At 34.3% G+C, this 24,956-nt stretch overlaps 1 protein-coding gene across 3 annotated transcripts in view; it reads left to right on the top strand.

Moving 5' to 3' along the window:
* ACVR2A (activin A receptor type 2A) overlaps nucleotides 1–24,956 on the top strand; it is an 87,206-nt gene that overhangs the window by 47,988 nt on the left and 14,262 nt on the right. For 2 of the 3 annotated variants that reach the window (XM_055108464.2, XM_055108465.2), the window contains exons 2-5: nucleotides 4,685–4,892; nucleotides 7,835–7,944; nucleotides 8,121–8,275; nucleotides 23,592–23,735. In XM_055108464.2, coding sequence (XP_054964439.1) covers nucleotides 7,896–7,944; nucleotides 8,121–8,275; nucleotides 23,592–23,735 — 348 coding nt within the window. In that variant the 5' untranslated portion in view covers nucleotides 4,685–4,892; nucleotides 7,835–7,895. Of the gene's footprint in view, nucleotides 1–4,684; nucleotides 4,893–7,834; nucleotides 7,945–8,120; nucleotides 8,276–19,935; nucleotides 19,960–23,591; nucleotides 23,736–24,956 lie in introns of all 3 variants that reach the window. The other variant, XM_034954026.3, reaches the window with a different exon arrangement.

The raw sequence follows: 24,956 nt of genomic DNA, 5'->3' as shown, positions 1-24,956 counted from the left end.
ATGGATGCTTTTATGCTACAAGGGCAGAGTTAAGTAGTTGTGACAGACCACATGGCCTGTAAAGCCTGAAATGTTTACTGTCTGGATCTTTACATAAAAAAATTGCCATTCCTGTTTTAAGATAACAATGGGGGCATTGAATATTGCTTTTGTATTATTTGGTAAAGGAGGAAACTTACCTTGCTCATATTTTCAACATGTTTCTGAAAATAATTTAGAAAGTGCCTATTGTTTGCATACAGATAAGTGGTGGTAGCAGCCCTTCTTTTTTTTGTTTTTTTTTGTTTTGTTTTGTTTTTTTGAGACAGAGTCTCTTTCTGTTGCCCAGGCTGGCGTGCAGTGGTACGATCTCGGCTCACTGCAACCTCCACCTCCTGGGTTCAAGGGATTCTCCTGCCTTAGCCTCCTGAGTAGCTGGGATTACAGGTGCGCGCCACCATGCCCAGCTAATTTTTGTATTTTTAACAGAGAAGGGGTTTCACCATGTTGGCCAGGCTGGTCTCAAACTCCTGACCTCATGATCCGCCTGCCTCGGCTTCCCAAAGTGCTGGGATTACAGATGTGAGCCACCGTGCTGGGCCCATTCTTTTATACACAGTTGAGATGGAGTTACCAGAACATAGTTTGCACTGTCAGTTCATGCTATAATTTCTTCCACAGTTGAGAGGAAGTCCATGGCACCATTACTGCCCACAAATACTGGCAACTTATAACTACATCTCTGTGCTAGTGTATTGTAGAACCACTGTTCTCAAACTTTTTAGTCTCAGGACTTCTTTAGAGCTCTTAAAAATTAAAGACCCCAAAACTTTTTAAAAATAGTAATATATATCAATATTTACCATATCAAAAATTAAAGAAAATGTTTAAATATTAACTTATTTAAAATAGCAATAATAATCCATTATATGTTAGTAAAGAACAAGTTTTTATGAAAAATATTTTCCAAAACAAAAAATTAGTAAAATTACAGTCTCTTAATGATTGTTGCAGTAGAAGAAAACTGGATTATTGTATCTGTTTCTCCGTTCAGTTTTTGTGATATGTTATTTTGATTGAAGCATATGAAGGAAATCTGGTCATACACAGATACATAGTTAGAAAAAAAGGAATAGTATTTTAATAATTTTTTTTTTGGCGTGACTGTTTTTCTTTGATATCATACCATAACTCAAGATATGGTAGTTTCTTTTCTATTGTTTTTTTTGAAGTCAATTTTATTTACATAGAATAAAATGTGCTTTTTTAGATATGCAATTCCATAAGTTTTGATTAGAATATATGAACCATACATATTATACAGTCATAATACACCCTAGTCAAGGCGTGGTGTTCCTATTTCCTTCATCCCACAAAGTTTCCTCATGCCCTTTTGTAATCACCTCCTTTTCCCTCACTCCCAGCTTCTCGCAATCTCTGAGCTGATTTCTGTCTGCCTTTTCCAGAATATTATGTAAATGGAATCATACAGGACAGCCTTTTGAGTCTGTCTGCTTTCACTTAGCATAATGTTTGAGATTCATCCATTTTGTTGTAGGTATCACTAGTTCATTCCTTTTTTATTGTATGGATGTTTGCTTCTCCATTCACCATTGATGGACATCGGAGTGTTTTTAGTTTTCAGAGATTATCAATAAAGCCACTCTGAACAGTCATCTACAGATTTTTACATGGACTTATGTTTTTATCTCACGTAGATACCTACACATGTGATTGCTGGGTAGTATGGCTGGTGTATGTTTTAACTTTAAGAAGCTGTAAAGCTGTTTTCCAAAGTGACTGGGCCATTTTGCTCTGCCACCATCAATATGTGAAAGTTCTAGTTGCTCACATTTTCAGCAATACTTGATATTGTCCGTTTGTGTTTTTGTTTTGTTTTAGCCATTCTAATTACTGTTAGTATTTCATTGTAGTTTTAGTTTGCATTTCCCTGATGATTGATAATATTGGGTAGCTTTTTTCAAAAAAATTTTTATTCTTTGCTCTTTGGCAAAGGACCTATTTGAATCTTTTGCCCATTTAAATAATTGGACAGTGTTTTTTCCTATGATTGACTTGTAAGAGGCCGTTATATTTTCTGAGTATCAGTCCTTTTTTAGAAATGTGTTTTGCAAGTATTTTCTTCCAGTCTGTGACCTTTTTCATCCCCTTAGCCTTCAAAGAGTAGAAGTTTTCATTTTAGTGAGGTTCAGTTTATCAGTTCTGTCTTTTTTGTAGGTCATATGTGTTGTTCTAAGAAATCTTTCGTAATTCAAGGTCACAAAGATTTTTCATGTTTTCTTTTGGAAGTTTAATAGTTTCAGGTATTATTTTAGGTCTATGATATGTTTAGAATTAATTTTTGTATATGGCGTGATATATGGGTTGAAGTTTTCTGTTTTTTTCTTTTTGCGTATGGATATTCAATTGCTCCAGCATCTGTGGTTGCCATGACTATCGTTTTTCTATTGAATTGCCTTGACATCTTTTCTCTACATCAGTTGACCATTTATATGTGGGTCTATTTCTGGGTTTTCTGTTCTGTCCCATTGATACATGTTTCTGTCTTTTCACTATAACCACACTGTTTTTATTGCTGAAGTTTTATAGTAAGTCTTAAAATCAGTTAGTGTGAATTCTCCCTTGTACTTCTTTTTCAGAATTATTTTCGGTATTCCAGTTTCCTTGTTTTTCAAATAGACAAGACATAATTTTGTAAATGCTAGTTGCAGTGGGGAAGCTGAAACCATTGATGAACTTTTTGTCTTTTGTAACATTAAAGTCTGCTTTGTCATGCACATTGAGTGGATTTTTTTTTAACCCATGAATACTTTTGTAATATCACAATTCATTTGGAAAATATTGGTTCTCTGAATTATGTAGACTTTCTAAATACTGTCACATTTCATTATTCAATATTTAAAAGTCACATTTATTGATATCACCACTGATCTCATCAGAAAATTCTTTTGACTATTGGAAAGGTTGACACCATCACCTATTGCTGATGGTAGTAGATAAAAATTTTCAAAATTTTTATTTTTTGCTTGAAAACTTAAATTTTATCATTGGAAACGCATACTTGTTAGTTGCCTTTCTTGAAGTCACAGGTTCACTTGGTTTACTTTTGAGAACATGCCTGTCAGATACCCAAGTCTAAATAGCCGTAGTTTGTTAGTTTACAACTCAGTCATACGTGGGCTTTTTCTTGAGGCAACCATTGTACAGTTGATCCTTGAATAACAAGGGTCTTAATTGTGTCAGTCTACACATCTGTGGATTTTTTTCAATAAGTATGTTGGAAAAGGCTTTGGAGATTTGGGACAATTTGAAAAAACTCACAAATGAACTTTTTAGCCTAGAAATATTGAAAAAATTAAGAAAAGATATATGTCATGAATGCATAAAATATATGTACAAACCAGTCTTTTATTATTTACTACCATAAAATATACACACATCTATTATAAAAAGTTAAAATTTATCAAAACTTACATACACACTTACAGACCATACATGGCACAGTTTGCAGTTGAGAGAAATGTAAACAAATGTAAAGATACAGTATTAAATTATAATTGCATAAAATTAACTATAGTACATAGTGCACTACTGTACTAATTTCATAGCCACCTCCTGTTGCTATTGCGGTGAGCTCAAGTGTTGCAAATATCTACTTACAACACCATATGATGCTAATCATCTCAGCTTGAGCAGTTTGTCTCTCCAGTAAATTGTATATCACAGTAAAAAGTGATCTCTTGCGGTTCTAGCATATTTTTCATTGTGTTTAGTGCAATGCCGTGAACCTTGAATAACACCTTGGGACCCATACAAAGTGCCACTCTTGGTACTGGAATTGCTCCTAAGAAGAGAAAAGTCTTGACATTACAAGAAAAAGTGGAATTGTTTGATACATACCATAGATTGAGGTCTGCCGCTGTGGTTGCCATTTATGATTTATTTTGTGAACAGAAGATGTAAACTTACAGTATCGATAAATACAGTTCAGTACTGTAAATTATTTTCTCTTATTTATTTTGTGAACAGAAGATGTAAACTTACAGTATCGATAAACAGTTCAGTACTGTAAATGTATTTTCTCTTCCTTATTTTTAAAATAATATTGTCTTTTCTTTAGCTTACTTTAGTGTAAGAATTTAGTATATAATATGTATAACATAGAAAATATGTGTTAATCGACTGTTGATGCTATTGGTAAAGCTTCTGGTTAACAGTAGTCTATTGGGAAAGTTTTTGGGGAGTCAAAAGTTACACACTGATTTTTGTTTGTGCAAAGCCAGTGATCCTTACCCCTGAGTTGTTAGGGGTCAACTGTAGTCACTATGCAGCAGAGTTATGTTTGCTTAGTTTTTGTCCCACACAATATGAAAAAGTAGTCTACTCAAGGGCCAAGGTTTCATAAAATTAACAATTTCTGTGGCTTTTCATCAAGGACATTCTCAAGTGAAGTGAAACTAGTGGTGTTCAGAGAAATACTGTGATATATATGGTTATTTCCTATTATAATGGCTATTTTTATATTTAAAGTACAGGGATTAACCTGGAAACCTAAACCCAAAGTTATAAGTGGGAAGACGGTGAATTACTGACACTTTAGGAATACCTAAAGTTGCTATCTTGGGAAACAGTCTTTTATTTTAACAGCTAATGTGGTTATATTGTTGTTTTTATTATCTTACAGGTGCTATACTTGGTAGATCAGAAACTCAGGAGTGTCTTTTCTTTAATGCTAATTGGGAAAAAGACAGAACCAATCAAACTGGTGTTGAACCGTGTTATGGTGACAAAGATAAACGGCGGCATTGTTTTGCTACCTGGAAGAATATTTCTGGTTCCATTGAAATAGTGAAACAAGGTTGTTGGCTGGATGATATCAACTGCTATGACAGGTAAGAACACATTTAAGATTTTATGGTAGTATTGAGTAATTTTCACACTTCCCCTCTTTTTGAAAGGGGAAAGATCAGTGCATGAATTTTCACTTAAATGTTTCTTGCTTTTTTAAAAATGGGATTATAAAGAATATTATAACATGTTGTAATGACAGTATATTTTAAAGTAATAAACATGGCATATTTATGTTTTATCTTTGATATATTTTGAATAATCTACCCGGTAGTGAGAACTCTGAAATAAAAACCATTTTCCCCAATATTGTTATGATTATAAACTTTTAAAATGCCAGTTTTAAGGAAAACATTTAAAAAATTACTTTAAAAGAGTATATCTGTTGAAAATCTGTCCTCAAGAAGAATAAAACTTAATCATGTGTTTAATTTTCTTTCAGTTTCCTTCTTTATGTATCTGGAAGAAATTGATCTTACTACATTCCCCCCCCCCCGCCCCTTTTTTTTTTCTTGCAAAGTAGGCCTTTCGCTCTTTACCCGAAGAGACTTTTTATTTTTGAGACAGATTTCGCTCTTGTTGCCCAGGCTGGAGTGCAATGACGCAATCTTGGCTCACCGCGACCTCCGCCTCCCAGGTTCAAGCAATTATTCTGCCTCAGCCTCCCAAGTAGCTGGGATTACAGGCATGCACCACCATGCCTGGCTAGTTTTGTATTTTTAGTAGAGACAGGGTTTCTCCATGTTGGTCAAGCTGGTCTCGAACTCCCGACCTCAGGTTATCCGCCTACCTCAGCCTCCCAAAGTGCTAGGAGTACAGATGTGAGCCACCATGCCTGGTCTACCCCAAGAGACATTTTAACTTGACATTCAGAATTTCATCAGAACTAACAGTCCTCAAACTACATACTTGTTTTAATTGCTTTACTCTGTACTGGAAGTAAAATACAGTGGCCATGTTATTGACTGCCTGTGATCTTTCTGTATGGAGTCCCATAGCTGTTAGGGTGATCCCTTAACTGCCTGGGCCACAGGATTTCTACTGTGGGTAGGTGCTGAAGACAGGCAGAAGCTGTGAAGTCCTAGATAAACAGACATTTTGGAGCCAAAAAGTACTGCTGTATACAGTGAACACTAGAAACTTCTGGATCACTTTTGAGAGCCTCAGTTGATTACCTGGAATCTGTGTTTGATTAGCTATATGCGACTAAGAGCAAAATGCATTGAATAGGCCCTTGAAAATTGGATTAACTACACTTTTTGTGAGAAATTACAACACATTTAGATTTAGATATATATTTCGTATTTAGAATGTACTTCTAAGTATGTGAATTTTCCAGGGATTATTTCTATGTACTTATATATTTTAGCTGCATTTCTGATTATCAGCCTCTGCTAACAGAAGTGGTCAAGTGATATGTGCTGTTACGAAAGGTACACAGGAAGAAATTGGGGAAAAATGAGTTTGGGAATCATCTTTATCCCAAACTATTTTTTATCATTTAGTTGGAATCAGGGATTCCTATTCTTTTTTGTAGTAGAAAACTACTTTGCTCTTTACCTAAAGACAATACTCCAGCTACGTGAGACTCGGATAGTGCCAAAAAGAGTAGTGAGCCATTTTCACTGGAGTCTGCAAGTGTGTTATTCATTGCAAATACTTGCTCTTAGAATGGTAATTACTATACCATCTTTGTGTCTGGAGGTTAAATGCTAATTTTAAACTATAAAATTTTTGTTTTTATACTCTAAATTTGATTGAAAACAAATAGGATAGTAAGAGAAGTAAGAGGAAAAGAAGATTCAAGAATTGTCAAAGTGTGGAAGAAAAGAAAATGATAAAAGAAGAATGAAATTGAATGGTGAAAAGTAACTTTATTGAATTAATTAGGCTAAGTAATCATGTTAATCTGTTGTAATTTGAGACATGATTTTAAATATGTTTTTAAATTTATATATTTCTCTTTATAAATTGTTAAAATTTAGCTTTCATTTGTCTTTAAAAACCTCCTGCCAAATAGATGTAGATGTTGAGTATATTTTAGTTTGATTTTGTTAAAACTCCTATCTCCCTGAAATTTCTTCAGCTTTTCACTTAAGAATTAAATTCTACCTTATTATTCTGACAACTATCAAAAAAGTTCAGTTTGTTATTAAGATACATCTTTTAAGTTCATCTGATGTTGATTTTTTTTAATAGGTTTAGCTGTTTATTAGTGGCTGATTAGGATTTGTTCTAGAGGCTAAATCCAGGTCTTTTCATGACTTAAGGTCCTATATAGAAGGCTACTTTATTTTTATTTTTTTGGTTTAATTCTAATCCGTTTGAGTTAGTAGGTGCTATATGATTATTGTTTACGTGTTTGTTTTCTACTTATTGCTGCTCATCTCAACCCTGTTCATTGCATTCAGGGAATTTAAATCTACACTCTAAAAAACAGTGACAGTATTAATTTCTCAGCCTAGTTTGGGTTTCTGATGTTGAAATGTTTCACCCATGAGATACGAGCTTTTATCACTTAGCATGTGTGTATGTATTTATATGTATACATACACACACATACACAATTTTGTATATAGTTTTCAGTTTTTGTATTCACAGAATGGAAATGCCATATTTCCTGTGAGCAAAAGCACTCTTTGACCAAATTGCCTCATTGACTTTATGTCCTCTTCAAGCTTTTCTAATAATTAAAAAAATAAAAAAAGATGCTTGCCTTAGGTTGCTCATTAAAAACCAAATTACAGCAATAGTCTCTAGTAGTCAATGTGATTGTTGTAAAATCAGTTGTTAATTTTTTTTTTCTAAAGATATTTAGTAACATGAATCCAGGAACATTTTTGGTTTTTAAGAATTATTAGATATAAATACGAATCTTGAAGTTGAATATAAATGACTAATTTATTATTTTATTGCAGAATAAAAACACCTGTTGTAGGGTCAGTATAATATTGATTTTAATTATTTTTTCTCTGCTTATTTATAGGACTGATTGTGTAGAAAAAAAAGACAGCCCTGAAGTATATTTTTGTTGCTGTGAGGGCAATATGTGTAATGAAAAGTTTTCTTATTTTCCGGAGATGGAAGTCACACAGCGTAAGTTCACACGGAAAATACGTAGGTTTGCTCAACTGTAGATTGGAAACAAAATATATTTGTGTTGATGGAATAATTTGCCCCTACCTCTTCCCCAAAATTTGAGACTATGACAGATATTTATTATAGAATTTTGTAGACCAAATCTGAGTTATTTTTCTCCCCCTTTTCCACAGCCACTTCAAATCCAGTTACACCTAAGCCACCCTATTACAACATCCTGCTCTATTCCTTGGTGCCACTTATGTTAATTGCGGGGATTGTCATTTGTGCATTTTGGGTGTACAGGCATCACAAGATGGCCTACCCTCCTGTACTTGTTCCAACTCAAGTAAGTTATTGTCCTGTACTTTGTAGTGTTTTAAATTTTATATTTTTGAGAAATATTACTGTGGTGAAACCCACTAACTTATTACAGATTATTTTCCTTTGGAGTTAATTTTTGAATGTTTATTGTCATGAGAACTCTAGCTAACTTTGCAAACTTATTAATGTACCTACCGTGTCCTTAACTTTTCTCACTTTAGGGTTGAGGTCGAGTAGAATGAAGGGATATTCCCATTTCTATTCCTCTTTGGAGAGTTTTACTCTCATGCTAACACTAACCTGCTTTGCTTCTTGAGAAGTCATTTATGATGGAGAAGTGAAATCATAACCCTGTCTTTGCCCTCTGTCCCCTCCTCCATTTCTAGATTTCTGTGCCTTTTTCAAGACCACTTGGCAAAACATTTTATCCATGGGGATAGACTTAGGAAAGTAACCAAAAAAGTATAGAAAAGAGAAGTTTCATAAAGCCTTCAGGAAGATACCTCCATAAAGATGTTTTTGTAGGGAAGAGGAGCAGAAAAGTAACCTTTCTTACCATATGTTGTTCTTACCATATGTTGTTGGTAGATCAAGTATTTTTTTTGGTTGCTTCATATCAAGTGTGTACTGAAGACTGAAAACTTCTTTTAAGGCTCTTGATTGTCACACATCACACCCCAAATATTTCTGGAAATATAGGTGTGGAGAGTAATCAGATTAAATTCATTAAATTTTCTACATTCTCTTATCATGTAGACACTTTGTGCAGGTCTGGTATTTATAAGGACTTTTCATGGAAGTAGTTAGTATTCTACAGGTCTACGAAAACTGATAACTTTTGGTTTTACTTGCTTGAGACATCTCTGAATTCTAGTTTTTACTGTGTTTCTTTTAACTCTTAAGATCACATTACCTCAGCCTTCTGAATCTCTTGGTGTAACTTTGCTTCTTTAATACCAGAAGGATTAATGGTTAAAACTTGATAGAAAAAATGGTAAAGTCCTATAATTTAATGACCAAAACAACTCCTTCCCTCTAAGCTTTATTTATATAACACATTTATTTCTCAGCGCTTGCAGCAATCTGTTAGCATTAGATCATGGATTCCCATAATCTTTGTAAGATGTGTATATAGAGAAATAAACCCAAAGGTAAAATACCATGTTCGGTAATTAGGTAAACATTATTTTGTACACCTTGAGTATTTTAACTTTTAAACAGTAGTAACTAAGTTTGTGTTCATTAAGAATCATTTCTAAAAAGTGTTTTAAAATAAAAAGTTTTAGTACCTAGTCTATGTAGTTTACTTCAAATGGCCATAGGATACACTTTACCTTCTGTCAGTGATAACTTTTAAGAAATTTGTTTTAGTATCAAAATTTAGAAGAGAGAGTATTCAGTATTATAATAGTTTCCTCAATTTACCAGATCTGTGATATGCTAGGAACAAGCCGGGAACCACATTTATAAATAAATTTGTTAAGGTTTTTATAGGAGGAGTTTTAAAATGTAATCTTATAGATAACACTGATCCGTATACAGTATTGTTACAAAAATGTGCTTAAAGCTTTTCTTAAAGGGCTTTGTATCCTATGTATGTGGTCAGTTTTTTAAGAAAGACTAAATAATTTAAGGGTTTGGACTTTTAAAAAGGATTGATGTTATGCATAAATAAGAACTAGGGATTTTCTGTGAGTATCCGTACATCTCTGTGGGTTTTAGATATTTGTTATGGTTAAAGTTACTGTACACATTTATTTAGTACTTACATGCTCTGTCATGAGTTTATATGAATTTGTATGAATTTCTGAAAAATAAGGAAAAAATGTAAAGATTTTGTGATAAAGTCACCTGGTGTGATCAAGCTTTGGTATGAAAAATACAAGACAGGCCTGACTTTATGCTTTCCTTCTGTCATAAACTATGTTGTGGAAAAGGGGCATTGTCATCAGTGTGGAACTTCACTTTTGTCATCTTTCGCAGTCTCTGAAGCAGTATGGTTTCGTGCTTCAAATCTTGTTTTTGCTGAGAGGTTTATGCAAACTGTTCTGCAAGACCACTTCGTGGCCATCATGTAACAAAAGGCTTAGTTTTATCTTCTATTTCAAAATAATGATAATTACATCAAGCATTTATTGAACATTTTACAGTGTACTAGGGCACTGTTAAGTTACATTATACATAAAGATATAAATTATATGGGAACATATAAAAAGCATAAAATATTTTTTTTCAATGATTTCCAAGTTGTGAGACTGATTATCATCTTTGGAATTTGTTAAAAAATACAAATTTTGGGACCACACTCCTGAAAGTATGGAATGGGGCATGGGATGTTATGTTTTTAATAAGCTTCCCAGGCGATTCTGGTGACCAGCCAGGTATGGAAAATACTAATTTACTTTCATCTCACAGAGTTGTTTATGTAGTAAAATCTCCATTTTATAGATAGAAAAATCTGACCCAAGGACTCTTTGACACTAAAGCTTTGTTCTTATTACTTACGCTGTTCTGCCTCTTTTTTCATAAAGCAAATGCCTTTTGTTTCATATAATTCAGTAAACTTTTCTGCCATCTCAAAATCATCCTGTAGGCTAATTTATTTTCCTTTTGGATATTGAATAATTTGTATGACTACTAAAATGAGGAATAACATCATCTTATGTAAACATTGTCTCACATAGGACAAAAAGAGAAGTAAAGAAGTCATAGATACATAGAAGGGCATATTCATGTGTTTTCCATTAAAAATTTCCAAAAATTCTAAACTAGATTTTGGAATAGGCTTGATGACCCTTTTTAGAATAGGGTTTATAAACATGTGATTGGGCTGTAGATAAAAATTTCTGTGCTTGAGTTGATACTGCCAATTCCTATTAAGACTTTTTCGAAGGGTAGGAGAAGTAGGAGAGAGATATTTGAAGTCTTAAAGTGACTTCTGTATTTCACCCCATATTCACGTCCCCATATTTCAACTTTACACCAGTTAGGAAAAGATCTTACAGTCTTGCCGCGGATTTTTGGAACATTCTTCCTCTGGATTCTTTAAGTGCTTTTAGACAGTGCCATAACACTTGTCATTCTTTTTCTTAGGGAGACTTTTTCTCAAAGCTTTGGCTAAAGGATGGTTTGTGAATGAACTGGTCTGTTGTAAGACATTGTTCTCATTATTAGTAAGCTGGTTCTGGCAGTTAGGTGAGGGATTCTTTATCTCTATGACATCAAATTGTTTAGAATTTTTCCTGGTTGTGTTAGTATTTTGTTCTGAAGAAGTGATGTAGGGGTATAAGTACTTTAAAATCTGGTCTTTCATTATGGTTCCTAGTAACCAATACAAATACAAATTCTAGAATAAATTTAGCACAGTTGAAGGCATAGAAAAAAGCATTTTTCTGGTCGTTTTTTGTTTTTTCATAAGTCCTATATTTCTGTCATTGTTTCATGGTATCACTTTATTCTTATTCATCCTGGATGAAAGCCTTGGAGACAACTATTCTTGGCTCTGTCATTTACCAAGTCCTGTTCATTCACCTTTTCATCCTGATAGATCCTATTGTAGTTCAGGACATTATTACTCCTAAGGCTAAGATTATTTCTATAATCTCAAAGTTGGCCTTCTTGCTTCCATTTCTCTCCCTTCATCCGTACTATTGCCAGAATAGCATTTTACATGTTTGATTATGTTACTTATGTGCTTAAAATATGTGTGGGCTCTCAGTGAGCCACAGCAAAGAATACAAAGTTGGAGCATGACATGTGGTCTTCCATACTCTCTTTGTCTTTTGGTACTTTCTTCCCATTGCACCCCAAAACATCTGTCATATGCATCTAACGTTGTATTAGTTGTAATTCTCCTTGAAAGATTTGAGAAAATAGTGCTTGGGTCATTCTTTCATTTGTCATTCAGATAAATAACCCCAGTTGAGAAGGGCTCATAATGTGTTTTATTCTCCCACTAGATTGTAAGCCTCTTGAAGATGAGATATGTATTGTAATTACTGCTGTGTCTTACACAGTATTTGTATGGAATAATCATTCAGTAAGTGCTGAATTGCTAAATTGAGTTTGTTGCATTTGGAATTACACTGAGATGATAATGAAGTATGTCCAGGGATTCCTTTAATAAACATTCAGGTGCTTTAGGGCTTTGCGTTGAGAGAAATCTTGAGGCCATGATTTTGTGGGGGCTGTAAAATAAGTTGAAGTATTTCAGGCATTTATAAGAGAATGACATTATTCAGTTCTTTCTGTAATCACAGACTGAAGCATCCTATCTGTTTTCGTTACCCAGCTCACTTTTCTTTTGCCTGTGCTGAAACTATCTTCCCACATATAGGAAGATGCTTTTATAATATGCATTGAGTAAACCGAATGCAAACTGGTTTTTCTAGTGACAGTGAGTCATGAATATGAGGGAATTGATGGACTCTATTATTAAGAAGTCTTATTGTGGTTAGAGTTAATGCAGTTTCAGTAAAATGGCGCCGCTTTCATAACCATATGTGAGCTTGTTTCCTGCTTATAAGATCTATATTTGTGCTGATAAAATACCACTTGATAAGAAAATGAATTTTAAGGGTTAGAAATGACCTACCTTTAACAAGGCACGAAGTTAGCTTCTTGTTTACTTTTAAAGGCTATATAAGTAGCACTTCAGTATTGAAAATTAATTCTTTCTTAAATAACATCAGCCTGTTCAATCTTTATGATAGTTTGTCTAGGTGTGGGTCTGATAAGGACTAAAGCTTTGGGATACCTAAATTAGGCATACAAAATAATCCTTTTGACCTTAGCATTAAAGTGATAATAGGTTGTCATTTCATGCTATGTCAGATTGCTATTCACTGAGAAACCAAGCCATCTGTGAAAATGCTTTGTAGGATTTTCTTCTTGAACATGAGTTTATGTATTTAAAATTAATAAGAATCTGAAAGGGTAGGAAAACATTTTTAGCCAAGTTAATTTAGAAGAGTATACTGCTTCCTTATTGGGGGAGGGTGCAGGAGAAATTTACTAAATTTATTGAGTATTTAATATGCTAATAACAAGTTATACTTACAAAATATTACATTCATAGAAACATGACTTGAAATAGGTTGACTACTGATTGGAGTTTATGAACACATCTCTTTCTCTTCTGCTTTTTCTCTCTTCATTTAAAATTCTCTTCTAATTAAAAAGTTAATTATAAATACATGCTTGTGGTATCAAGACAAACTGTACAGAAAGACGTATGAAAAAATAGAATCATTTTCTCCTCTTTTCCCTTTCTCTGTCACTTTCCTGAAATAATCAATTTTAACAGATTGGTGTGTATCCCTTGGCACCTTTCTTTAGCCTTATTTTTTTTGAGTATATATGTTTTCTTTTTTATAAACTATAAACTATTCCACAACTGGCTTATTTTAATTTAACAGTATATGGACAGCTTTTCAGATTGATATTTTTAATCTTTTGTTTTATTAAATTATGTGTTTTTAAGTGAAATGTAATAGAGTTTTATTGTATGCTTATGAAATAGCAAAATTTGATTTTTTGGTAAAAATTTTGTATATTTAAGGTGTACAATGTGATTTTTTTTTTAAGCTTAGAGTTTGTATTAGGTTTCTGCAAAGGCAGAACTCACATCTCACAAATATTTGCAACTGTATTGTTTTAGTATGTTTGAAATATGACATAATGCTGTTGTCTTAGGCGTGAGCATTCTTTTGTGTGTGTGTGTGGGTGTGTGTATGTGTATGTCTAAGAAATAGTATAGGGCTACTATAGATGTTGTTCTGTGTCCTACCTTGGTGTGTGATTATTTTTGTATTGGTAACCTAAATTACAACTTACTTTAAATATATACTTCTAATTGTGGGGAGAAGTGTCATAAGTTATCTCGACATGCAGCTTGACAAAAAAAATTACTCTCATCAGGCATATATAATTTATTCCACTTACAAATGCTCAGACAAGGCCAGTTGGAGATTGTCTAAAATTCTGTGTCCAAAAGCAAAAAGGGAGGAAGGGGAGAAAGTAGAAAATTTAAACCTTTATCAATAGCTTAAAATAAGGTAAAGTTGCACATTAAAATTAATTAGTGCACCTTATTTCTAAAAGTGACTTCTGTTTAAATTTGGAAATCTTGAGTTCAGGTTTTCTTTGGCTTGTACAGGGTCTCGTCTGTCAGTTGATTGGTGCATATGGACCAGAGTATATAATTTATCCTCCTTCTCTGGCAAGGAGATGTGTATTTAGGAGGAAGTGAGTTTGTTTTTTTCCTGTGTTCTTCATTTCCTGGACCTCATCCTAGACCTTGTTCTTTCATTCCTAGTTGCTTCATTGCTGTCAAATCTTTTTTTTTTAAATTAAGATAATAGAAATGAAAAACGTCCCATTGTTAGCTAAAGCTGCTTGTAGCACATGAGCTAGGAATTGTTCAGGATTTTCATTTTTGCTTAACCGCTCACTCAATGCTTGATTGCCTATGGTGTGCCAGGCACCATGCTGTGTGTATGGTAAAAGTGGCACGAGGACAGTACTTGCTTCCCCTTCTGGGGCCTACAGTTAATATGTAGGTGAAGTAACACAGGATGATTGTTTGACTGTAGCCTGGAAATGAAGGGTAAAGAGTGTAAGAAGTGAGTTGCTTCAACAATTTTAGGCAAAGACTGGAGGAAGGGAGGAAAAATGTCTATTTCCAGATCTGTACTGATTGGGAGAGGAGCCACATGTGGGTGCCTAGCTAATGCTAAGTGCTCAGTAAGTATTCACTGTTATTGGTGTTAGAGTAACAACTTCAAAATTGAACTCAAACAGAATCATTTTTACTGAAATTATTGTTGATATATGTTAATACTTTGAAATTAACTTGGTGTAATAAAAGATTCATTTTGAGTATTATATCAGGCACTATACAGATCACTTTACACATATTAACTCATTTAATCTGTTAGTACCATGGGGTTCTGTCCTGTTTATCAAGTCCATTTTATTTGTTTATTTTTTTATTTTTTTACTTTAAATTCTGGGATACATGTGCAGAACATGCAGGTTTGTTACATAGGTATATCTGTGCCATGGTGGTATGCTGCACCTATCAACCCGTCAGCTAGGTTTTAAGCCCCACATGCATTAACTATTTGTCCTGATGCTCCCCTTCCCTTGTTCCCCTGCCCCTTGACAGGCCCCAGTGTATGTTGTTCCCCTCCCTGTGTCCATGTGTTCTCATTGTTCTACTCCCACTTATGAGTGAGAACATGTGGTGTTTGGGTTTCTGTTCCTGAGTTAGTTTGCTGAGGATTATGGCTTCCAGCTTCATCCATGTCCCTGCAAAGGACATGATCTCATTCCTTTTTATGGCTGCATAGTATTCCATGGTATACATGTACCACATTTTCTTTATCCAGTCTATCATTGATGGGCATTTGGGTTGGTTCCATGTCTTTGCTGTTGTGAATAGTGCTGCAGTAAATATACGTGTGCATGTGTCTTTATAATAGAATGATTTATATTCCTTTGGGGGTATATACCCAGTAATGGGATTGCTGGATCAAATGGTATTTCTGGTTCTAGATCCTTGAGGAATCACCACACTGTCTTCTACTATGGTTGAACTAATTTACATTCCCACCAACAATGTGAAAGTGTTCCCATTTCTCCACAGCCTCGCCAGCACCTGTTGTTTCTTGACTTTTTAATAATCAGCCATTCTGACTGTTGTGAGATGCTATCTCATTGTAGTTTTGAAGTCCGTTTTATAGATAAGAAAATTGAGGCATTCATAGATGAAGTGACTTGGCTTAGAGTCACCCTAGTGGGTGGCAAAGCCTGGGCATTTATATCCAAGGATTACTCCCCATTGATTGAATGGCTTATTTCAATAAATAATTAAGTGGAGTCCATAAAAAAACCAAAGCAGGGGCTGGGTGTGGTGGCTCAGACCTGTAATCCCAGCACTTTAGGAGGCCGAGGTGGGTGGATCACCTGAGGTCAGGAGTTTGAGACCAGCCTGGCCAACATGGGAAAACAACATGGGGAAACCCCGTCTCTACTAAAAATACAAAAATTAGCCAGGCATGGTGGTGCACACCTGTAATTCCAGCTACTTCGGAGGCTGAGGTGGGAGAATTGCTTGAACCTGGGAGGCGGAGCTTGCAGTGAGCCGAGACCATGCCGCTGCACTCTAGCCTGGGTGACAGAGCAAGACTCTGTTTCAAAAAAAAAAAAAAAGAAAGAAAAAAAAAACAAAGTAGGATAAAGAGATCAAAGTATATAAACTACATTTAAAATAGTTTTCATAGGACTATATGTGGCCTTGTAGATAACCATTTTACCATCTCACAATTTATTCATGTGTAACATGGTTTCTTTTCTGGTTTTTTCAGCTACACTTGCAGAATACAGATATGAAAATAAATCAAAATAAACTTCTGTAGCCAGTCATAAAACCTGATTCTTTAAAGCAGCAACCCCAAAAGGAGAATGGGCATACCTACGTTTTTTTCAGACTTTTAACTCCAGTGCTGGCTACCTTGAGATGCTCTGCTTCTTAGGGAACATATCCAGAATCTTCATTTCACCTGCCTTGGCCTTTCTTTGCTTTCCTTTCAAGAGGAGTAAGATGAGAGAAACTGTAGGAAGTAGGAATTATCACAGAGGAATTTTGACGATCTAATTGGCTGGAATCATTGCTGTGCAATTGACATGTCAATACTGTTGAATCTCTTAATGTATGTCTTGCTTTCCTTAGTTCAGAAACATTGTCCTCGCATATACTGTATTATTTATAAATTCTGTTTCTATTCTGCTTGGCAGGATAGTCTTTTTAAAATTTAAAATGGTAAAATTTCTTAGAATGTAAAATAATTAGTTGATATTAAGAGGAAACAAATTCAGAATTTGTCAGTTTTCATATAGTTTGGATAGGAGGACCTTAATTCGTCTTGATAGTCCTAAAAAGTTGTTGAGTGAGGTATCTCCACTCCCAGAAAAAAATCAGTCTCTCTCTCTCTAGATACAGAGATACAGATATTTCTTGGAATGGTTTGAATAGTAAATAAAAGAAATCTTATAACACATATCATATATACATATTTATAGTATATAAACAAAAATCTCTATTTTCTGGAAAGATTTTTTGTATTCCAGATCTGTGTATGTGTTTACTAAATATCTCCATTTATATGTCTCCAAGCACTTACCATTCACAGGTAGTGATTGTCTCTCACAAACCTGGTTCTCAGTAAATGGAACCACTGTCCATTTGGTTGCATAAGCCAGGAAACTAGGATGTCTCAACTCTGTTTTTCACCTTAACTGCTTCCCCCTAGTACTTACTCCATTTCTCAAGGGTGTTCTCCACAGGGAAATCTTCTCAGACTTTACCTGTCGTTATAAGTCAGGTTTCTCTTTACAGATGTTGAAGGTACTGAATTCCTTTTTATTAGTGTGAAATGTTGATTAGTCCTTCTGTCCTGCACTGCTGCAAGCTTCATGAGAGCCTGGCTAGTCAGTGCCTGGCACAGACTAGTTACTCAGTAAAATTTGTTGGATGAATGAATGAATGAATGAATGAACTATTCTTCATTCTTTTCTGATATTTGGCAGTAGTTTTTTTTCCACCTCAGGGAGAAGCAACAAGTCTTTTTCTCACCTACAAACCCTAATAGCTTGATATTAATGTGCAGATTCGATTTTCACCGTTACCTACAGTTATAGTATATAATAGTCAAGCTACATTTTCTATGTTGTGAATCCAGAGTTTTGTTTGCTTTTTGCTTAGTTGTATATTTTAGTGCATTTTATTTTACTTTATTTTTATTTTTGGAGATGAGGTATTGCTCTGTCACCCAGGCGGGAATGCAGTGGCATGATCACAGCCCACTGCAGCCTCAACCTCCCAGGCTCAAGATGTCTTCCCTCCTCAGACATCTGAGTAGCTGGGACCACAGGCATATGCAACCACACCCAGCTAATTTTTAAAAAATTTTTTTGTAGAGAAGGGATCTCCCTATGTTGCCTAGGCTGGTCTCGAACTCCTGAGCTCAAAGATCCTCCTGCCTTGGCCTCCCAAAATGCAGAAATTATAGGTATGAGCTATCACACCTGGCCATTTAAAAAAATTTTGCTTTACCCCTCTTATTTTGTCATGTAGTTTATACATTGAGGACTGTTGCTGGTGTCTCTTGTTTGTTTATTCTAATCCTCATTTATTGAGAAGTGTATTAAGCAAACATATGTGGTTATTTTGTATTTATTACTTAAGTGAATGTATTTTTTTATTCCGTTTTTACCCTTCATATTTTGTTGCATAGCTGATATTTTGAGGCTTGTTCTTGGTGTCAGTTTGGGTTATTTTATAGCTTATCCTAATGTTCATTTCTTGGGAAATATATTGGGCAGAGACATGCTTTTTGGTAAGATGTATGGATAGCACCTACTTGCACAGTGCTAGTATAGTGTCATCTTTATAGTGTCATCTTTATCTCTGAAAACACCTGTATTTAAACAAGATCTGAGAGATCCTTGAGCCTTTGGAAACCAGTCTAGTTATTCAGTTGGCATGTATTTCTTTCAAGGGATTAATTTTACTCTGGAGTACTGGATAAGATGTTTTGATAGTAGGATTATCTCAGCCTTTTGGATGAATTATAAATACTCTCGAATCATTATCACAGGAATAAAATCTAGAAGGAAGAAAACTAGTTAAGCAACTGGTACAGATAAATGAGTTGTCCGTTCTGTTTTGTCAGTGCTATTGTTCTCTATAGAAATATTGGAAACTGGGGAACATAACCATCATCCATTGGAGGAATTCTCAGCCTTCCCTACCACTGGTGATCATATTTCTTTTAATTTTAAATTTAGACCCTTACCTATTTTGGGATGACTGGAAAAATGAAAATCCTGTTCTCTATCAGTGTCTGAGTGTCTTTAGAATGTGAGATGTGTGATTACTTGTTCCCAGGGCCACCTCTGCTTAACTGCTTCACCTTGATGTGCTGGGCAAGTAGGTTTGATAATATTCTGTCACTATGTTTTACTTAATTCTGATGATCTTGTTTTCCTGTCTTAGTTTCTTGCCATGGTGTATTATGGTGCACGCACATAGCCACCAGAAACATTTTTCTGTCTCACCATTATGATTCTGTCTTCCATGAAAGGGAAGTGAGGCAGTTCAGGAAATAGGAAATTCTAGAGGTTCTTAAGACAACTATCAGAAAGTCTGAGAAACTGATTTCTAGCTATATATAAATTTGTTAGGGCTGCTAGCTCGTTTTTGCTAAAGGCAATACTGCCCTCTAGTGTCGAGAAGGCAATTCCAATTTGTAAATTCCTTGTTTTATAATTTAGACTCTAGAGGCTCTTAGAAAAATAAATAATCATTATTTAAGACTTGATTTAGTTTGTTTGCAGGCATGAAGTCATTGGATCAGTTAACTTGGGATTAAACTGGAGTCATGAATTTGTTTACCACCTATCTCTCATATCTAAGGGGTTCTTTTTGATATTACTTTCCTCTGTTTATAAGGAAAGTGTTCCCTATCTTTATTTAAACAATGTAAAACTTTGGATCATTGCCAACTTTTAAAATACTAAACCATTATTCTCTTTCCTTCACTTTTGTAACTGATGTGTCATTTTTCATTTCATTCTGGATATGAATCGTAATTTCTTTTGCCTGTGTTTTTTCTTCACAAGCACGCCTTTCATATAATGATAGAGGTAAGATGCATTGATGTTTGTTTTATGGTTGTGGAACTTTCTGTGGATGCATACTAAACATTTTGTTCTTAGATTTTTGTTGTTGTTACTGCTTTACTGTGCATCCTCTATAATTTATATATTTATGTCATAAAGGGTTCTCCCTCACCCAGCTTTTATAATTAAAACGTGATTGATTTGACTTAGGAATGGCTTTTAGTTTTAAGAGACTGAGAGTATTTATATTTATTTAAGGTAGGATGTAGAAAAAACCGTTTTACTTGATTAGAAGTTAACACCTTAACGGCTCCATTCGCCTCAAAAACCTTGTATTGGTTAATTTTTATATGTCATTAGCTTAAATGTCAGCATGTGTTCATTTTTAACAGGGGTCGATTTTCTAATCCAGCCCATTGTATTTAAATCTGAAATAGATATTTTTAGATAGCTTCATCTTTGGCATCTTTAGCAAATGAACTAGCTACAGAAGTATAACTTTTGATGATATTTTGCTATCTGAGGTTTAAGCGTTTAATTAGATTAAAATTCACCCTTCAAATGGAGAACTCAGAATAAGTAAAATGATCAGAGATGACTTTGTAGCTTCCCACCTCTAATAATTTATTCCACTGTTGGTTATAGTAATGATATTGGGTAGTGGTTTGGGGGCAGGAGATTACTTTTTACAGGTTATCATTTCAGTATGTGTTCTCAAGCTGATGTCTTCTGATACCATAATTTTCACATATAAATGAGTAAAGAAGAAATGTAATCAGAACGGTGTTTGAATGCATATCTTTTTAGTTTTGCAAAATAGCATGGATGTTGTAAGAGAACTGGAAATTTAGGGAAGTTTCTAGGAATTCTGAAATCCTTATAGGTGCCTCTCTGCTCCCCATTGGTTTCTCTATGTAGCCAGGTAAAGCCATATTTTGTGTATGACATCAGAAATTGCTTGTCATTTTGAAATTTATGTCTACATTTGTCTTCCCAGGGGCTCATATATTTTAAAGGTATACATTTTTATTTTTAGAATCAAGTATTGATTTTTTTGTGAATAAATTACTATAATGATGCCAATTAATTGAAAATCATTTCTACTATTCTTATAGGATGAGTGAAACTTAGAGATGAATTTAAAGTTTCATTCTAGTAATTTTTTATTTAAAAAGGATTAGATATTTTATAATCTGTCCTACAGTTACTCATTTTTGAACCCAATCCTTTGAGTATTAAAGAATATTATTTAAAATTCCATTTTTGAAAAGCTCATGTCATTGCTAAAGGTTTTGAGATTCTACAGGAAGACCTTGTAGACCTTTTTGTCACCCTTTCGAAATTGACCAGTATTCTTTCTAATTGAAGCTTTTACCTTTTAAGTAATTTTGACAACAATATTTGTTCTGGCTGTTACTATACAATATTGAATAAATTATAGTAGGAGGGTGATCTAAGATTATTTCTTTCTGAAATAATGATAGCTTAGAAACTTGTTAAACAGAGCCTTGGGAATGTATGGGAACTTGAAGTGTATGCATTTGGAAAACATTTAATGAACTTTTTTTTAAAATGTAGATATTGAAAATTATTATGTTTTCTAAAATTAATGTTATACTAAAATCATAGTTTGAATTGCTGACATATTAATTGTGGATTAAATAATCTATATCTTATAGACTGAATCATATTCATGTTGTTGATGTCCTTTAGAACAGAGAATGGGTAATGTGTAGATTAACTATAGAGACATTACCAGTGTACATAAAAGCTATTAAAAATCTTAATATTGTAGTTTAGCACTGTATTCCCTCTACCTAGTTATTTTTCCTCTTCAGCTTTCAGCCATTTTCTGCATACTTTAGTTTTTAGTTTTTGGCATCCCCTCTGGTTTGAAACCTATCTCTCTACCTTTCTAACATTTTCTATTTAGTTTAAATATGTCTTTATGCAGTTATACAATAACTCTTTGCCCTTGAGGACTGAATGGTTTCCTTTCCTGTAGAAGAGTTGTTTTCAAGCTTTTTTTCTCGTCTCCACATTCATATAAGCAATCTGCTCTGATCAGTAGAATCTCTCGGATAGAGATGATCACTTGAAGAATGAGGGAGGGAGGGTGTAGTTTTTAATAAAAACTCTCTAGAGGTTCTTGTGTCCCCTCCACTGAGAATCACACTTGAGAGCCCATCCTTCCTATAAGATTTATATCTGACCTCCTTGACGCGTCACTCTGCTAAACAGAAATGTTCTTTCATGTTTTGAATGTGGGAAGGACAAGCAACTTGTAGACAAAAAAAAAAAAAAAAAAAAAAAAAAGTCTGAGTTTGAAATGAGTCACAAGAAGTCTTTTGTTTTATCTTACTGTTTAAACAGGAATTCTAAAGCCATTTTATAAAGATGGTTTCATTTAGAAGAAGAAATTGCATGTTTTTCCTACATAACACCTTGCAATGTTTCTGTTGCTGAGGTTCTTTCTAGTACACAGTAAACTTTTAAAACTCCTGAGTGGCACCAGTGAGCTGAGTGATGCCTAAAGAAAGCACTAACTGTCTTTGAGGCATTAGAAGAAGAGATAAAAAGAAAGGCAGAGAGAATGCATTGATCTGGGATCACATACCATTTCCAAGTGTCTGAGGTGCCACCCAGTGTCATCATATCAGTTGCTTTTGCCACAGAAATTTTAGTTCCTCCTCAAAATACTCATTATGCAGCCCTCCAAACCCTTCTGTTGCTTTTCTCTGGAAGCTTTCCAAAAGGCTTCCTGCATCTTGCTTTAGTTGCAGATAGGGAACTGAGAGAATGCTTTCAATGAAGGGTTGCATTCTGCTTTGATAGGATTTCCTTGTGATTTGTAGATGCTGTATTCCTATTTATATATTATGTTTGCTCTATTTTTAAAAAACTATAGCAGTGCACGTTTCTTTCATTTACCATATCCTGTTATCTACTATGATGACCACTTCTTTTCTGGATTTTTATTCGTACTTCTTTGCCAGTCAGTCAGTTCCAGAACACAAATGATTTTTTATCTCAGATCAAAGGGATGAATTGTTAATATGTTTAAAATTAGAATGAACCAGTTTGGCTAAAGAAATATTTACTTACATATTTCCTGTATGTGCTTTGTATTTGATATACCTATATGCAATGTGTTTAAGAATGACTGCCGGTAATCTCTGAGATTAATGAAGAAAAAATTTAAACAGTCACTGGAGAAAGTAATAGATCTTCAGGAGAGGTTTTTGCTGATATATAGTCATAATTTGCTGTTTCTGGCACTTTTCAAATCATCCTCCTCGAAGTACACACTGGATGAAACAAATGAAATATTGTTAGGAGTATTTCGTAGTTCACAGAAAATCTTAGTGGGGAATATTAGTGAGACTGATCAGAAAGATTTTAGATCTTCTCTCCTGTGGTACATATATAGCAATAATGCTGAACATTATTATGAAACTCTGAATTCAGGTTGCCTGCCTTGTGATCACTATAGATAATTAGTAATCTAATTATGGCAACATTGAAGTTAATGTCATTCATATGTGTTTACTGTTTCTGTCAGTTGACTTTTCAGTATACTCACTTTTTTTCTCATTTTCAGAGTTGGTGTGTGTCATGTTCTGCTTATTTATAGTATTATTATTATTTATCTGTAGGACCCAGGACCACCCCCACCTTCTCCATTACTAGGTTTGAAACCACTGCAGTTATTAGAAGTGAAAGCAAGGGGAAGATTTGGTTGTGTCTGGAAAGCCCAGTTGCTTAACGAATATGTGGCTGTCAAAATATTTCCAATACAGGTATGTTTATTGCAGTTTTGTCATCTTACATACATGTTTTATGGCTAGGTCATCATAACTCAGAAATAGTCTCAAAACAGAAGCCGTATGTACCAAGGTGGTTCTTTGTGATACTGGGGAAAGCAGTTAGCTCTTTTAATGCCTGCCTTTGCATCTGAGAAATGGAATTGTTAGTATAACAATCATTATGTTTGTCTGGAGTGGTGGAATTAAATGAATGCATAGTAGATCTTTTGCCAGTGAAAATTCTATAGAAATGTTAAATAAAGATAAAGATTCCAATAAACAAGTCTAATTGAGTGGTTAAATTTTAATATCTCCCTACGTTGTCAGAGAAAGCAAACAAAAAAACAAAAGAGCAGTATACTTTGTTTTAGAATTGGTATTTAGAGGTATATCACCAGACTTGACTTACTTTCATTCTACTTTGAGTGTTTAATTATTTCAGTTTTTGTTTGATGCATTTTCAGAGGCAATCGAGACTTCAAATAATTCGTTTACTGTTGAATTGTTTTTAAGGTTGGCTGGCTTCTCATAAAACTCTGATCTAATGTACCTCTGAGCTATTCTTGTGTTTTGTTTTGTTCCGTTGGTGGTATAGATTTATGATGATTCTGTCTTCCCCATCTCTTGCTTATATACCCTGGCAGCTCATGATATCCTTGGTACTGACATCTTGGCTGGATTTGGTGTTGCAGGCTCTACCACCATACTTAGAGAGTGGATGTTTCTTTTTCCAAAGTTATCATATAAGCAATTTCTTTGTCTTAATATACCTAGATTTTAACCTTTTTACCTCCTCTGTTCAATCTTACCTCCTCTGTTCAGTCTATAAACTGTTTACATAGAGTTTATGAACTGTATTACATTTTTTTTTTGGTAGCTGTAAACCACAGTTTAGTTTTCAGAGAGAAAGTGTATTCTGTTGTGCCAAGATTCATAAATAAGATAAGGGAAGAAATTATTTCCATGTGTAAGGAAGCATAGAGCTCAGAGAAAGGCATTTGGATGATATTAACAAACCCGACAACAGCAACAACAGTAGCTAACATTTTATTGTATGCTTTTATTGGATCAGGTAGGGGTGTTTTACATATATGAGTACTCACTAATATGTGTACATATATTACCCACATGTACATAAAGTGCAACATATAATACAACAATTCTATAAGACAGACACTACAATGCCTTTTCTACTTAATGAGGACACTGAAGGAT

The sequence above is a fragment of the Pan paniscus genome, chromosome 13 (genome assembly GCF_029289425.2).
Source record: "Pan paniscus chromosome 13, NHGRI_mPanPan1-v2.0_pri, whole genome shotgun sequence".
Classification (NCBI taxonomy): domain Eukaryota; kingdom Metazoa; phylum Chordata; class Mammalia; order Primates; family Hominidae; genus Pan; species Pan paniscus.
The sequence above is the reverse complement of the archived record's forward strand: the minus strand, read 5'-3'. Positions and strand labels throughout refer to the sequence as shown.